This window comes from Phasianus colchicus, chromosome 20 (genome assembly GCF_987193195.1).
Source record: "Phasianus colchicus chromosome 20, bPhaCol1.hap1.1, whole genome shotgun sequence".
In the NCBI taxonomy this organism is placed as follows: Eukaryota; Metazoa; Chordata; class Aves; order Galliformes; family Phasianidae; genus Phasianus; species Phasianus colchicus.
In genome coordinates this window covers 2,253,322-2,269,688 of record NC_143455.1, presented here as the reverse complement: position 1 = coordinate 2,269,688, position 16,367 = coordinate 2,253,322, and the positions used below count along the sequence as shown (strand labels likewise).

The following is a 16,367-nucleotide window of genomic DNA, read 5'->3' as shown; positions in this document are numbered from 1 at the left end:
CTGTTGGCAGTAGGGCTGTGGTTTTGGACCTTTGAAAGCATTTCCAGCTGTAATCAGGTTGGAAGGTTGAGACTGCAGAGGGGATGATAGCAGTGAGAACAGCAGGCTTGTGAATTCTGAGCCAGGAAACACAATCACATGCTGGAATCATGTTAATAGTGGATTGAGAGATGTGAGCTTGAATTTTTGACAAATCCCAAGGAAAAGAAGCTCATGGAATTATTTAATAACTCCCATCTTGTTATTCTGGCCAGACATATATGCCCTTCTGAAGAAATAAGCAGTTCAGTGCCCTTTGTGCTTCTCAGTGCCTTTCCAGTGTCTGAGTGGATCCATTAAAACTTCTTTACAGTGGACTTGAGGATGTAGAGCATCTTCTGCAAGAGAGGTTTGTACACAGTGATAGCACTGAGCACAGCAGAGCAAGCAGTGTGTGCAGTGGGATCAGAGTTCTGAGTGTGACTCTGCACTGCTAAGGGTGATCCCGTGTTTTTAGGGAGAGCAAAGCAAACTTCTGGAGTGCTTTAAATGCCAGGTGCAGAGCACAGCTGATCCAGGCACTCATTCCTTGTGGCCATGGTGAACAAGCATTGGGGTGGTGGAATCAGCATCCCTGGAGGTTTTCAAGAAAAAGGCAGATGTGGCACATGGGGATATGGCTTAGTGAGCACGGTGGTTATGGGTTGGTGGTTGCAATAGATGATCTTAGTGGTCTTTTCCAACCTTAATGATTCACAGAATCACAGAATGGCCAGGGTTGGAAGGGACCTCAAGGATCTGAATCTCCAACCCCCTGCCACAGGCAGGGCCACCAACTTCCCCATTTAATACTAGACCAGGCTGCCCAGAGCCCCATCCAACCTGGCCTTGAACACCCCCAGGGATGGACAGGGCTACGGTGGTGTCCCCATTCCTGGAGGTGTTCCAGAGGTGGCACTGATGGATGTAGGCTTGGATGGGACATGGCAGGTCAGGCTGATGGTTGGACTCAATGATTTTTTCCAACTGAGATGATGTTGTGATTCTATGATCACCAAGGTTTTAGACCCACGCCCAGCCCCTGTGCTCCCAAGGTGCTGCCAGCAAACCTCTGATCCACACCAACACCTAACTCCCACTGGGAAACATCTGTTCTTTGTCCCGCTTTTGTCGCATGCTTTATTTATCCGCAGCAAGCCGTGCCCTGCTGAGAGCACACAAAGGATGAATTGGGCTGAATGGGACCGTGTTCGTGCTCAAGCTGCTCAAGTCTGTGGCACGGAACTGGAGAGGCCGGGGCTGTGGCAGGGCTGGGGGTGCGCGGAGACAGAGGACACGCAGCCGAGCTCCGAACCGCCCCGAGAGAGAAAGAAAGCGGCCGCGGTGCGGACGGAGGGCGGGGAGCGGCAGCGGGGCGGCGGAGAACGGCAGAGGGCGCGGCGGGAGCGGAGCGGGGGGAGCCGGGCGGAGGGGCGGGGAGCCTCGGGAGCCCCAAACCGCTCCGCTCCGAGCGGTGCGGACGGGGGAGAAGCGAGGCGGCCGCACCGCTCTGCAACATGGAAGGGAACCGGACTCCCCCCCGGTACGGCTCGCTGGAATCCACCCGGTGGCCGCCCGCCAGCACGGCGCCAGGTGAGCTCCAAACTTTCCCCCGGGTGGCTCCGGTGTTGCCCCCTCCCCAAACCCCCCAACCCTACGTCGGGTTGCGGAGACTCGCGGTGCGTCTCCGAGAGGTGCGGGAAGCGGGGGGAGAGAGGCTGGGGGAGCCGCTGAGCCCCCCGTAGGGTGAGAGGGTTGGGTGGGGGGAGAGAAAAGACGGAGAGAAGCGGGAGGAGGGATGGCGGGGGGAAATGAAGTGGTGGAGGGGGGACGGAGCCCTCCGCACCGCTGGTGCAGCCCGGAGAGATGTGGAGGCACCGCGCTGCCGTGCCTGCTGTGGGCATGGCTGTGATGGGAGCCTGGGGTGCCCGCACGGCCCTTTGCTGCCTTTCCCCACTCTGAGCAGTTCCTCCTGTAGGAAACGGGGTCTGACCGGGGTGTCACCCGCAGCCGAGCCCCAGGGTGGGAGGCAACATCGCAGCCTGGGGAGACCTCCTGCCAGGACATCGCTCCGACATCTCCCCTGTCCCCTTCTGCTCCCGTCTCATTCTGCTCCCCGCCAGACCTCTGCATGCAGCAGGACAGCGGTGAGCAGCCAGAAGGGCAGAAAGGAGAGGCACAGAGCAAACTTCAGCATCCAGCTTGATGCCAGTGTGTGGGTGCTGCTTGGCTCTGTGGGGCACATCCTGAAGTTTTAATCCTCCTTTGTGCCTTCCAGCACAGCAGGACTTATCCCCCCATCCTCCCCCTGCATGGCAGGTGTCTGGGTGGGGGGCCTGCAGGGATCTGACCTTGTCCTCCAGGTCTGGAGTGCCTGGCTGTGTGCTGAGGGTGCTGAAGGCACCAGGGGTATGAGCACCATATCACCTCTGCAAACACTGCCCAGAGCTGGGCAGCGAGCTGCGATTACTCTCATTATCAAATATGCACTAATCAACAAGGGCTGGTTTTGATGAGCTGGATGCCCCCTGCTCACGCTGCTTTCCCTGGCAGAGAAAAACCCGCAGCTGAATTAAAAGCCTCTTGGGATGGAGCCCAGGTGAAAACCTCTGCCCTCCCTCCCCAGGGCACTGCCAATCTATTGCCCATCTCAAATTGTGAAAGAAATCACTCGCAACTCAGCCCTGCACTGGCTGCTGCTGTGACTCATCCTGGGCTTGTTGCTGGCTGTCTAAATGTTTGCATCAAAGCCATATGGAGTGAAAGTCTCCAGCTATTATACTCCTCATTAACAATACTCGCTTCCCCTGGGCTGTGTGTGATGATCAGAACAGTCCCAAGTTGAAATCAAAGCCTTCTCCTGTTCTTCAGTTTGCCAGGTTGAAGCAGTGGCTGTTGGAGAGCTCTGTGGGCAGTGTGGGGCTGATTCCTGTGCCTGGGGAGCTGCACACTCGTTGGGTCATCCTGTATCCCTGAATGGACTCCCAGCAGCACAAGCATGGGCCCAGATGTAAGGAGGCACTTAGAGTTGGGTGTTATAGACCATTCAGTTTTGGTAAAACCACTTCCAGGGAAGTCTTTGCCCAGATGCCTGCTGTACAGTGTGCCCAGGTTTAGTCCCTCCTGAGCTCTGAGTGTTCCCACTTCCCACCTGCAGTGGATGCATGGAGCCCTGGGTACCCCAGGCTGCACAGGGAAGCTGTGCTTTGGCCCATGCTTGTAGCTGGGGCTTCAGGAACTTGATATCATCCCACATCTATCTGGAGGAGGCATCTCCTGGACTAGTAGGGAAGATCCATGCAAAGCTTAGTTGGTCTTTGCAGAGTAACTTGGATCAGGAGGGAGCTCTGAAGATCTCGAGTCCAACTGCCTGCTGAAAGCAGGCTTAGTATTTAGATGGAGATGCTCACAGCCCTGTCCAGAAGGTGTCTTGGACCAACAGTGCAGATCCCTGGACTTCTCTGGTCCCACTTCAGTTTCCTGAAGGATTCCTGCCTTTTGGTCTCTTGCACGATTCTAGAACTAGATTCACTAGTTTCTTATGAGGTTTGGTGGGTGGGTTTCATGCAGAAGTGTAGCAGTGTGCCCCTTTCCCCAGGTGTTCACACACCCTGCGGTGTCTCTGGCCCCACTTCCAGAGCCCTTGGGCAATCTTGGTGCCAAATACAGCATGAAGGATTGGCTGATGCTGGCCTCACCCTTACCCAAAAGCACAGCAGCAGCTTGGCATTTATGATCCCAAGGACTTTTTCCATTCCCCATTGAATTTAGAGGGGGTAGAGAGAAGGTGCTTGGGTTTTTAAGGAATCAGTGGGAAAAGTGCACTCCCCCAGGGGTCCACAGGCTTAATTTTGCAGGAGCTCTCACTTGGAGCTGCCCCTTCTCCTGTTCTAAGCAGCTCCTTGATTAGAGCTGTATTGACACCTTTCCTGGTGTGTCCCAGGACACATCTCACCTGAGGGACACAGAGTGCCACCCCATCACCAATGGGAGCCTCCAGCTCAGGTCCTGCAGCCATGGCTCTGCTGTGTGATCTCCACCTGCCCTTGTTCTCAGTACACTCCTGACCTGCAGCCTCTGCTGCTGGAAGTGACCGTGGGCAGAAATCATCCAGCACTGCCTCCTCCTCCCTTTGGTACACAGGTGAGGATTTGCATCTCCCATATGGGTTGGCTGCTGCTAATGAGGTTCTGGGATGAGAAGGGAGAAGGAGTGATGCTGACACCTGTTCCAAGCCATTGTGCTCGCCCACTGGGAAGCAGCTGGCTGATGACCTGAGCCAAGTACTTCTGCCACCGATGATCAAAGATGTTCTGGGCTATTCCCTCACCCACCCAGACCAGCAGTGACAGCCTCCCTCCCCCAGACCCACCCCTGTGCTCCAAGATTTGTTCCTGGCTAATGAGAGCTGCAGTGAGCTCGTTTCTTTGTTTACTGGAGAATCTATGAAATAATCAGCCTTGTCATTTCAGCCTGGTCGCAGAAGTGACACTGAGCAATGCAGCTTTTTCTGACAGATCTAGAGCCACGCTGAACTACAGCCGAGCCCCAGGGAGCCTACAAGCACACGGCGGCTGTTCCATCTGCAACCTGTTGTTACCTGCTTGTCCCTGTCAGCTGCAGGGAGATGTGACCATGGCCACCTGCCTGTCTTCAGGTGCACGAAATCCCCTGGGCCACGAGCATCCTGGGGTGGCTGAGCAGGTGGATACTTGGGACAAGGGAGCTCAGCATCCCTCTCCCCTAGCAACCATTGTCCGGTCCCTTAGCAACAGCAGTCCGGTCCTGCAGAAACTGCATCCTTGGTCCCATAGCAACCACAGTCCAGTCCCCTAGCAACCCCATTCAGGCCAGTAGAAAGCAGGCTAAGGGTAGAGTTTCCAGCATTGGTTTGCAGCAGGGACAAGAACTGCTGGAAGGCAGCACATCCCACCCCACTCTGTGCTCAGCTCACATATCCAGTGGTCCATCAGGGTGGGGCTCCTGAGAGCATCCCAACAGCTTGGGGTGGGGAATGTTTAAGGATTCCATATGAAGGTGTTGGTAGAAAGTACCTGCAGGGCTGGAGGAGGCGGAGATGTGCTACAGTTAATCCTCATGAGTTTCTAAGCCAGAAAGAGTGGAAAACTATTCCCCAAACCAGTCACTCCAACCTGAACTACGTATATTTCTGCTATTCAACTTTCTTCACCAGCAGCTTCAGAAACATACCTCAATGGGGACAGTTTCTCCAGCAGCTTTATGTGATGGGTAGAGAACCACTGTGTGGGGTGTTCTGCCTTGTGCCTTCACAGCAATCCCTCCCTGCCCTACTGGGCCAATCCCAGGGCTGCAGAAACTCTCCGAGGAGAGATGTGCCTTGTGGGGATCCAAAGGAAGCTCAGTTTTCCCCTGATGTATGTGATTGTTAGTGTTTCTCATAGCCTGGCTTTGCTGTAGCTTCTGATCCCCCCAACCCCCCCACCCTGTGCTGCCTGTACATCACAGGAGAGCTGGATTAGCCACTGTGTGATGAACGCACTGCTGCACGTCAGAGATAACAAGCTGGGTGATGTGATGCTGGGAGCTGGGCTGGCAGCGAGGTGACAGCTGGCCTAGGAGCAGAAACTCAGCTGTCATCCCATAGAGCAGGCTGGGAGCTGCGGGACACCAGACTTTGGCAGAGACAAAGCTGGTGGTGAGAGCAGAGCTCTGCTTCTGGGCTCTCATCCTGCCCATCCCCGAACTTGCCACTAAAATACATCAGCCTCTTTTTCCTGTGGTTTGCTGGGATGGTTTTGCCTCTGGTCTGGAGCAAGTGGCATCCCTTTTTCCTGACTCAGTTTCCCCAGGTGGGTTGCAGAGATGATGCTCAGCACTCCAGGGGATAAGGAAACTGCACTGCCCTGCTGGGTACATGGAGGGATTCACCCACCCTGCAATGGAAAGGGAGCTGCAGCGGGACCTTCACCATGACTCCTTGGGGGTTCTGTGTTATATGGTCCCAGGTTTGGCCCTGGCATGTCCTGGAGGAGGATGCAGACACAGGCTTGTGTCTCTGAGGTTGCTCAGCCAAGAGGTCTGATGCTGCTGCAGCAGTGAGCAGAGCTGCTCTGGTGCTCAGCTTTGTGTGGAGCACAAATAAAGGCAAAACACATCTGCTGTAGCTCAGTGCCCTTGTATCTGGTGGTGACTTCCCATATCGGGCTGTCTCCTCTTGCAGCACCCGGTGGGTAGCCTAGAAAAGAAGTTCAAGCTGCATGTGTAGCCTGGTGATGCTGCGTGGTGTCTGCAGGACAGCCCTGTTGTCCTCAGCACCCAGTTTAACATCTGCTGCTGGCTGACGGAGCTCCTGCTTCCTTTGCAGAGGATGAGATCATTTCCATGGCTGACTCCTCCACCACTATTGATGACATTGAAGGGGAGCTCTTCAAAATCGAGAGGATCAGGGAGATCCTGGTGAGGAGGGAGTCAGAGCTGCGATACATGTGAGTGCTGGGAGCCAACCTGTGCAGATTTGGGGGCACGTGTTTGACTGAGCTAAAATGTGCCCATGGTCCTCTCTGAGCACTACGTCTGCTCTGCAGGTTGATGCTCTTGGTTTGGGCATGGGGAGGTACCCAAGGTTTGGGGGCTCACTGCTGCTCCCTGACATGGGCAGCCACAGGACCTGAGTTTATCATCGAATCGTATCACATCATGGGTGGGTTGGAGGAGACCTTATGGCCTCCCAGCCCTTCCTCCCCTTTTAGAGCATCAGCATGGAGGATTTGTGTCCAGAGAGTGCCAGAATCAATGTGTCCCTGCCAAAGAGGCAGAAATAAAGCCATTGTAATGCAGAGGGATGGTGACAAGAGAAAAGCCCATGTGACAAAGTTGCACGGCCCCTTTGGAGCCATTGGTGCACACAATCCTAACACTGGCTTAGCAGACAGGAAGGGAGCTGAGAGAAAACAAAGACCAAAGGGGCTGCAAGGCTCATTTGCAGCATGGGGTAAACAGTACTCTCTGCACTGGGTTCTGAGCCAGAACCATGGAGACAGGGCTGCCAGCACTGCCCTGGGCTGACCCCAGGGGTGGACACAGAGAGAGCACAGCACTCACCTGGGGCTGAGGCGTTGTTGTTGGGATTGCAGAGGATTTCTGGGAGTCACAAAAAGTGAAATGCTTGAATGTTTTCCATGGCAACCGGCACCTAAATCTCACAGGTGCTGTCAAAACTCACAGCTCGTGGTTCTTCTTACCTCATTATTTGTTTTCGTCCTTGGCTTGCACTTGGGAATCACCTACAGAAAACACATCCTGGGGTGGGCACAGCTGCATCATTCATTGCTTGGGTGTTTTGGGGAACAGCAGGGCTGCACGTCAGAGCTCAAGCATCAGACCTGTGAAGCGAAGCCATGGGAGCATCAGCTTTGGTGGGCAGGAGGAGCTGGGGCTGCCCTGAGAGCTGGGGACACAGGAACCTTCTGCACATCGGGGCTACAAGGGATAGGGCTTCGGGGTTGGAGTGGGGCTTTTGACACAAGGAGGGAAATAAAAATCATATTTAGGGTCAGGTGGACTGTAGGACTCAGGGCGATGAACGCCTTCATCGAAGTGCCACCATACAGTGATGTGAGTCGCCTGGTCAGCAATCAGTGTTTTCTTCTTGTTGAAAATGTCAGACCAACACATTCCAACACTGCTGAGATGTCCGTGCTTGGAAGACACTGAAACCTGCTGCAGCGAGATGTCTCAGGTGGCAGAGACAACCCCAGCTCCAGCAGCAACGACCCGGCTGCTTGCCTTTGCTATCTCCCAGATTGTATTGAAATGACAACTTTTATTATTGCCAATTCATTACTTCTGCCAAGAGGGAAGGCTTCCTCCTCCTGGGATGTTCTCCTCCTACAGCAGTATCACACAGGGTTCCTCTTTGTCGCTCTGTTGGTTTCCCTCTCTCTAATTAATATTTCTGGTGCCCCCAGCTCCAGTGTGACTCATCCTGATGGGGTGACTCAGCGAAGGGCTGCAGGATTACTGGAGAAGCAGACAGGGCTCTTAGCAGTGCACACCTCACAGGGAACCAGGAGCACATCTGTGGCAGCAGCTCGTGGATCCAATCGTGTGTTATCTGCAGAGCATGAATTAGGGCTTTTGCACTGCTCACAGACGTGGTGCTTGTGAGAAATCTCAGCTGTGTGATGCCAGGTTGGATGCTCTGCCATGTGCCTGCAAAGCGTCAGTGCACTGCTACACTGGAGGCTTGGATGGCCTTGGGAAGGTCCTGCTTCATGTTGGGTTCTTGGCAGAGCTTGGTAGGGTGAAGAACAGATCACAGTTCCTTGATTTCAGTGAGCCAACAGCCCGTACCCCATTGCCATGCTATCCATGCTATCGCCTGGCACACGTGCCAGGTTTTACTGAGGTGTTGTTGTCATTGGAGTGAGGAGATTTCTGCTTCGCTAACCACCGTGGTTTCATTTGTCTCTGCAGGATGGATGACATTCAGCTCTGCAAAGAAATCAGCCGGCTGAAAAAGGAGCTTCAAAAGCTCCTTGCCCTTCCTGGTAAGGCTCTGTAGAGCTGCACCCTGCCATGTGCTCAGCAGAAAGATCTCCATGAAGCCCAGGAAGCTCTTGGCCAGCTCCCACACTGGGATGCTCCCAGAGATGCTGCTGCTGAAGGCAGCAATGAGAAGCTTGAGCTTAAAGTGCCTTTAGTAATTCAAAGGGTGGTCCTGATGGACTGTGACATCAGCAATTAGGAAAAAGCAGTGTTTGTATGGAGGGTATGTTAACTCTGGTGTGCTCTAACCCAGGAGTGCAGATCATTAACCAAATCCATGTAGCTGGTATGTTTGTGCCCAGCCTGATGTTTCTGAGTGATGCTGCAAAGTGTCCTGTTTGCACCGAAATATTACAGCAAATTATTTTCTGGGGATCTTTCCAACAACACAAAGGTTATGAGAAATTCCTTCTACCCAGACCCCTGCAGCAGCACCTCCCATCAATACGAAGCAGACTTGAAGCTGCAGATCAATACACAGCTTATGGGGCTGCTGAGACCCTGCCTGCGGGCTGGCTCCATGCTGTGATTTCTGCTGCATTTTTATTTAGCTGAAGGAAGACAGGAGATTGATCCATCCTGAGCTAGATTGATTTTGGAGCTGGATGCTGAATTCAGAAATTGTTATTAAATAGTGCTACACAGGCATTTACCATTTCCACCCAAGCTAGCTGTCCATATTTAACACTCCCCAGCACTAGCTCTATCATCTTATAGAATCACAGAGTGCTTTGAGTTAGAGTTAGATCCTCCAGTCCAATCCCCAAGGATTTTTATGTATTCTGCTTGCTGCTATATACCAGTTTGTATAGAACATGAGTTCGCAGTGATGTGAGAGTTTTCCCAGGGCTTCACTAACTTTCTGCACAAGGAGGTGGTGGTGCCCCATCCCTGCAGACACCCAAGGTCAGGGGATGGGGCTGTGAGCACTGATGGTGCTGTGGGTGTCCCTGTTCAGTGCAGGGGAGTAGAACCAGATGGGCTTTGAAGGTTCCTGTACGTGTGACACAAATGGGTCCCATGGTGCTCAGAGGTGGGGGCTCAGTGCCATGCTGACACTGCGGCTGGGTGTGCTGGTGTGGGAAACGTGGCTTCAGCACATCTTGTCGGGAGGATGACACCTGAATCTGACTTTTCTGAACAGCTGGGGGTCAGGTGCCCACCTTCTTCAGCAGTGCAGGGTGGGGACCCCTAGGGAAGCAGAGGAGGGGTCTCTAAGCAAGGTAGCCTCACTGGTGGGATCTCACCTTGCTTAGGGACCCCTCTGCCTTGTGAAGCTCACAGTTACATCTCACAGTGCTCATCCCCATGGAAGTTTCAAGGGCAAAAGTCAAAAATCTGAGTTTGATGACAGCAGACCTGGGTGGATTGAGGTGTGTCTGGATCCATGTGCCTACTTTGGGTTGGCTTTTATCCCCCTCTCAAAGCCACTCCCAAGTGGAGCAGAAGCAGAGCAAGCTTGGCTTGGCTCAACTTTGCACGGGAGGGATGCAGAGGAGCTAAATACACTTCTTGTGCTGCAGAGACTGAGAAGTCCAATGAGGAGAAGCAGAAGGAGGAGGAACTGGTGCAGCAGATCCACAAGCTGGTGGAAACACGGGATTTCCTGGTGGACGATGTGGAGTTTGAGAGGCTCAGGTAGCTGGGAACAACTTATTCCTTGCAGTGAGGACAGACAAACTTTCCTCAGATCTGTATTACGCTTTGACAGATGTTTCTGGATGCCTCGTTGCTCCTTTCCCATGTGCTAAACAATCTCTTTATTGCAGGGAGAGAGAAGAAGACAAAGAAATGGCAGAATTCCTGCAAAGTAAGCTCTCCAAAAGCTACCTCCAGAAAGCAAGTAGGTGGACAATGAGTTATATTCCTTGCACTGAACCTCCCTGGCAGTTTCTTCCCTTCCCTAAGCAGTCTGGTCCCAAGATTTCATCCCTCCGTGTAGAACTAGCTCTGTGGAGAGGTGCTGGTGCTGGAAACATCACCAGTCAGTAGAGATGCAATGCTTCCATACATTTCTCAGCCAGCATGTCCTAGGAGAGCTGGGTTAAGCAGGTGTCACTTTGTGGTTCGTGTACTTCATCGGCCCCTTTCTAATCAGCTCCTTCCATTTCATCATGCACTGCCTAAAGTGACAAGTCATGCCATCCACCCAGCCTTCCTCTGGGGCAGCAGTGCTGTGCTGAGAGGACCTTTCAGAACAAGCAGCGGGCTTGTGTCCTTGTCTCCAAGAACACATCTGAAGCTTACAGTGCCTTTCTGTAGCTCCTGTCAGAGAGAAGAAAATGACTTCCAGGGGGCAGCAAACCTCCGCACCGTACATGACCAAAACGGGCCTCACCCTGCTCAAGGAGTGCTGTGGCTTCACCTGCTCCATCATGTAGCCAGCTCCCAGCTCCTCTGCGTGGGATGTGACCACGGTAGTGTGCTGGGCTTTGTGACAAGGACTTCCTGGGGGTACTGAAGCTGCCAAGTGCGGGGTGGGTTGGTTGGCACTGCATGAAGGACCAGTGGGTGCAGCCCTGCTCTATGGGATGGTCACTGAAGAAAAGTGTCAGAGCCCCACTGAGTCCTGAGAAAGGGTATGGAAGGGAAGCAGTGGTCATTGCTGGGAGGAGGCTGAGGACATGGAAGGAAGCACCAAGGGGATCACACGGTTGCGACCCATGGTCTCCTATTTCTTTCCTTTCCTGCCCAGGTCTCCAGCCAGAGTCCACAACCTGCTCTCCTCTGAGGGTTCCAACCTCCCGTCATTATTCACACTTCCACTGCAGCACCGCTACTGACGAGACTTTCCATGCAGGCTGGTGCAAGCTTGAATGATGGCATGTTTCCTTGGTGCCACATCAATGGCCAAACCTCCATGACATCAACAAACACTGAATTCTACCTTAGCTCTGCTTGGAAGAGATGTGTGCAGCAAACAAGAATATCCAGAGATATTCTTCCCCTGGACAAAGCAACTAAACAAGCATTGGAGCTAATGCTTGGGGAGCATCCACCATCCAGTGTCGCTGGACGTGTTGTTATTGCAGATCTCATCCTTGGCCTTGTACCACCTCGTGAGTCTCTGTGGGCTGATTCCAAAGGACTCTGTGGAGAATGTCTCTGGTCCGGGTTTTGTTGTGTTTGCATCACTTTTATGGCTCCGGGTAGGGCTGTGGGGAGGGAAGGGCCATCCCTGAAGGCAACTGAATGAAGGGCTGATTTTTGTGAAGTTGTCACCTGAGCACAGATGTAGTGTGTTGAACTACAAGCAGATCCCTGCCCTTCCCACCTCACTGTCAGTTCAGTTCCAAGGGAACTGCACTGTTCAGTTCCAGCTCCAAGGGAAAAGGAAAGCAGAGCAAAACAGGAGAGGAGATAAAATCAGATCAGGGGAAAATGCAATGGGAAACGGAAACCAAACAGGAAATGAGAAACATGGCAGGGAAAGTTGGAGAGAGCAGGTGAGGGACACCTGCACTGCCAGGAGGGCATTCAGCCCTGACCTCTGGTGCCCATCAGTGCCTCCAGGCTTGGCACCATGACCAGCACATAATCCCTGTGTGAAAGATCACAGCACCCTGAGGTCTCCCAGTGCCTCAGATGCTGGTGTCCCCTCTGAGCATGTCAAGATTTTGACCCATGTTGAGATGGCACAATTGAAGCTGCTGATGCCTGTCATGACAGCACAAGGGTTCTTCTTTATAAGATGTGAAGAGCTCTCACATCTCCAAAACCTGCCTGCCCCTGTAGGATGGGATGGCTCCACTAGGTGGTATGTGGGGGCCATTTGGTGGCTGCCCAAGAGCTCTGATTGCCCTGTAGCCAAGCTGCTGAGGCCTTCAGCTCAGTGCTGCTGCTGTTTGCTGCAGTCCTGGGATGATGTTCCTGCCTGGGTCACTGTCCTGCATGCCCAGGTCAGTGAGAACACGACCATCAGTCTATTTTCCTTGCACCTGATGGATAAAACTCAATGCAGCTGGGACCCCGCTTTTGGTGTCCTCTGAGGTCTCAGTGTGAAGCCCCCTTATGTGCTGTGCTGTTGTTGGTGACCTCCTGCATCGCACAGTGCCTGCCTGCAGTCCCTGCGTCCCTTTGCTTTGGGGATGTGGAACCCTGGAGGAAGCACTGTAGGTCAGAGTGCTTCCCTCTGCTCTGCCAGCCCTGTGGAGCAGCACGAGGTGCCTCCACACTGCAATAAGGTGCTGTGCTTGTTGCTCAAGCAGACGGACCATCTTCAGTAGCATCCAGCCTGGAGCTGGTGGGGCAGATGGGGCTTCTCTTACTCCCTGCTCTTTCATTCCCTGCCCTGTGGTTGCTTGACTTCATCACTCTGCAGCCACACACATGATGCAACGTGGGCATTGACTGTGGACAACAGACCAGCCCCTGAAGAACTAGAAAGCCCCTCCCTGTGCTGGCCTTCCCCAGGACTTCTTTGGAAGGGGGAATAGCAGAGCCACATTGCTTGCTTGGGCTGACAGGGAGCCAAAGGCAAGGAAGAGCTCTTGATTCACAGTTTGACCCCCAAATTAATCCCTGCTTCCACCCTATGAGGCCACAGGACCCAGTGCTTGTAGGGCAGGGAGGATGGCCAGGAAGGAGGTGGGAAGGATCCTGACTCACTTTGCTCTGTGTTTATGGCTGTGTTTGTATGGCTGGTCATGGAGAAAGGCTGCTGTCCTGGCCGTATGATCCCAGTTGGCCTGTATTGAACTGATGGCAAAGGTGTGCAGCACACGGGAGCGACACTCCTTCACGTGCATTGATTTCAACCCAAACTAATAAATGTCTGTTGGAAGCTTCGTTTGTAAACGTCTTCTCCTGCTTGGGACCTTTGCAGAGGTGTGTCAGGTGGTGTCACAGGAGGCTGGTTGGAGCAGAACATGAACCAAGTCCCCTAAAGCCAGGCTGCGTTTGGGATCCCCTGGTGTTGCAGGAGTACAGACAAAAGGGTTGAGAAGCCTGACCCTTCTCTTTCTGGCTGATGACCTAACATTTCACTTCTGGATCAGGCTGAAAAGTCTTTGGGAAGGCAGGAGACTCCCTTTCTGGTTCATAAGCACCTCATGGTGGCCATAACAAGGAGGAGAAAGAGGCAGTCTGGGGGCAAAGAGGCAGGACAGGCTTTGTGCAGATGTGTAGGACCAAGGAGCTCACAGTCATTCACAGACACGATGTGTTTTTACTCCAGTGGCTGCTGAGGGGGGACCAGGCATCTCTGGCACCACATTCTCTCTTGAATAGAAACTACGTATGCAGAAACAATGCTCTAATTTGGGTCTAATGACTCTCATGTCTGCCATCTGGCATCCAATGATGCTTGGCATGCCAAGTCCTGAGTAAGTGCTAATTATGGGGTTAACAAGCCAGCAATGTTTTCTGAAGTCACTACTGAGGACAGCAGTTGGTGCTAGCATGGGGTTGTCCTAGGTCCTCATAGAGCACCTGAGAGAAGCATATCTCCAGGTGACAGCATCATTCTGTGTCAGAACCCGTCCCATCACTTGGGTGTGCAATGGCACCAGACAAACCTGGCTTCTCTGGAGAGTGGAAATCCCACTATCAGTGGTGGGGTCAGAGCAGCGGGGATCTGCATTTCCAGCTCCTGCCCACACTGATGGAACAGCAGGCTGCTCCAGAGGAAATGTTAACAGAGTCCAGATTAAACCAGTGACAACATTTCAATTTGATGGGGATCTTCTATCAACAGTCTGTGGATTTAGCCAATGCTTAAATCATTTCTGTGCCAAGAGAAAGAAGACAAAACAGAACAAAACAACTTTTATAAGACAAAACAAAACAAAAAAAAAACCAACACCCTGACACTCAAAATCAAGCAACACAATGCAAACAAACCAAAACCCTGCAATTCTGCAAGGAAAAGACAGACTATTAACAGACACACACACACAAACAGTTGGTTATATGCAGCATCACTGAGCTTAAACCCTGACATCTGATCAGGTAATTTTAGTTTTTGCTTCCATTTCCCACAGCAGTGTGAGTCACAATGCTTTTGCTTCACCCACCACAACAAGGCAGATGGGGCCGGTAGGCAGCCCTGCAGTCATTGTGATGCTCAGGGAAACACCTTGCTCTCACACTTTCCCACCTGGACACCTCCTGTGTCACCCCCCTGTCCTTACAGTTTGGTTGGCATTAGGCTCAGCTCCATCCCACCACCCTGCTCATGCCAAAGCCATCTGGCAGGGCTCTGGGAATAACTCTTTTCCCTTCTGGAGATGCACAGCTGCTGGTTACTCCCTCCAGTAGCCTGTTGGCAGTGGACAGCCTGACCCTGAGTCTCTCCAAGGTCTCTCCATGATTACCCCATGCAGGCTCAGGGCTGCAGCCCCCATTTCCCTGGGCACAACCACCCCATTTCCATCAGTCCCAGCAGCTGCCACTGATGAAATATGTTGAAGATGGCGAGGGGGTGGCCATGGGTGGAAGAAGAGAAGACAGCTGAGTCACCTCTCAGGGTGGGTATAAATGCTCCTGGTCCTTTTGGATGTATCTCTGCAGAGAGGAGATGCAAGGACACAAACACACAACCTCATCTCTGCTGGGATGAGTCATGAGATGATTTTTCCAGCAGCTTTTTCTATCGTCACCACTGCTTCTACAAGACATTTACCAACCTCTGGTACCCCTGAGGACCTCACCAAGATGTGCTCTCTCCTGTCTGTTTTTCTCTTTCCCTTCTGCTGCTGCTGTTTGGTCTCATCGGAGAGCAATGGAGGCCAGGATGCAAGGCAGTGCAAGATGAGAAGATGCAATAGGGGAAGGGATCTCAGATCCTGCACTGGTATGGAGAGCTGCTGCCCAAGGAGTTTCCAGCAGACAGCCATGAGACTCAGCCTGTGAGTTTTGGTCTTTGCCTAGCAGGAAAGCCAGTGCATGGCCTTATAACTGATCCTCATCTTGACCTGCCAGCTGGACTTTCTGCCTTGATCTTGGACCTGCAGATAGCCTGGCCATCACTGGACCTCAGCCATGAACCTCTCCCTGCTGGCATACCATGCAGCACCCACCTTGAGGAGCAGCCCACTCTTGCTCCTCTTTGACAGCCAAATCTCCATTTTACAGCAGGAACATAATGAAATCATTAAAGTGTGGGCACACGGTGGCTGCATAAAGTTGCAACATCTTTTACTTCTCCTCGCCAGCTGGAATGCAGAATGCCACTCACCTCCCACTGCTCTGGTGATCTATTCAGAAGAACACAGGGCCTGTCTTGGCCCACACAGCATTAACACGTCAAGGTTTCAGAAAGAAATGAGCTCTCTTTTCACACACAGTAGCTGAGGAGCAATTACTGCCCTTGCCTCTGCAACTGAGTTTTTCACTGTTGTGTTTTCTTCTGCGTTTGCATCGCACCGAGATGCTGCACAGGGTGATGTTCTGCTGCTGAGACCTGAAACCCACAGTGTGAAAGTAGTCCTCTGGTTCTGTATTCATCATGTTAGGACTCACAGTGAACGAGCAAATGCTTGCTGCGATTCATTCAGCTGGTTCATCCTTCACCTGTCAACACTTCTAACAGCAGCAGAGGGATGGGTTTGGGTACACAGTGAGTGGCTGCGTAGGGAAATCCACGTTCCCACTGGGTGTGGTGATGGAGGAAAACCTCTGATGCTCTCTCACAGTCCCCCTCCTTTGTGATGTTCCTGTTGAATATCTCAGAGCTTCAACTGAGTGGTAGCTCCAGGTGCGAACATGAACCCCTATCTGAGCCTGTATCCCTGGGATGCTGTATTCTGCAACCAGCATCCCGCCTGCCAGAGAAGGCACCTCTTGGATGAAGCTGTGGGATGGAGCTGTTCCAATGGTCC

The 16,367-nt window shown here is 52.8% G+C and overlaps 1 protein-coding gene across 2 annotated transcripts; it reads left to right on the top strand.

Annotated features, from left to right (window-relative positions):
• Window positions 1–987: 987 nt before the first annotated feature.
• Window positions 988–12,486, top strand: LOC116232666 (bMERB domain-containing protein 1-like). Of its 2 annotated transcripts, none has more exons than XM_090121787.1 (7): window positions 988–1,611; window positions 6,365–6,485; window positions 8,476–8,549; window positions 10,071–10,185; window positions 10,317–10,357; window positions 10,810–10,964; window positions 11,243–12,486. In XM_090121787.1, the coding sequence occupies exons 1-6, from the start codon at window positions 1,218–1,220 to the stop codon at window positions 10,926–10,928; spliced, it is 864 nt and encodes a 287-aa protein (XP_089977913.1). In that variant the 5' UTR covers window positions 988–1,217; the 3' UTR covers window positions 10,929–10,964; window positions 11,243–12,486. The 2 variants fall into 2 exon arrangements, with proteins under 2 accessions (XP_089977913.1, XP_031455059.2); XM_031599199.2 differs by having other exon boundaries at window positions 993–1,611; window positions 10,317–10,390.
• The last annotated feature ends 3,881 nt before the right edge of the window (window positions 12,487–16,367 follow it).

Excerpts from the sequence above, each read along its gene's own strand:
- LOC116232666 (XM_031599199.2), top strand. The coding sequence starts at position 1,218 with ATGGGACCGTGTTCGTGCTCAAGCTGCTCAAGTCTGTGGCACGGAACT. Across the intron at positions 10,186-10,316 it reads GTGGAGTTTGAGAGGCTCAG|GGAGAGAGAAGAAGACAAAG; the intron begins GTAGCTGGGAAC and ends TCTTTATTGCAG. Across the intron at positions 10,391-10,809 it reads AAGCTACCTCCAGAAAGCAA|CTCCTGTCAGAGAGAAGAAA; the intron begins GTAGGTGGACAA and ends GCCTTTCTGTAG.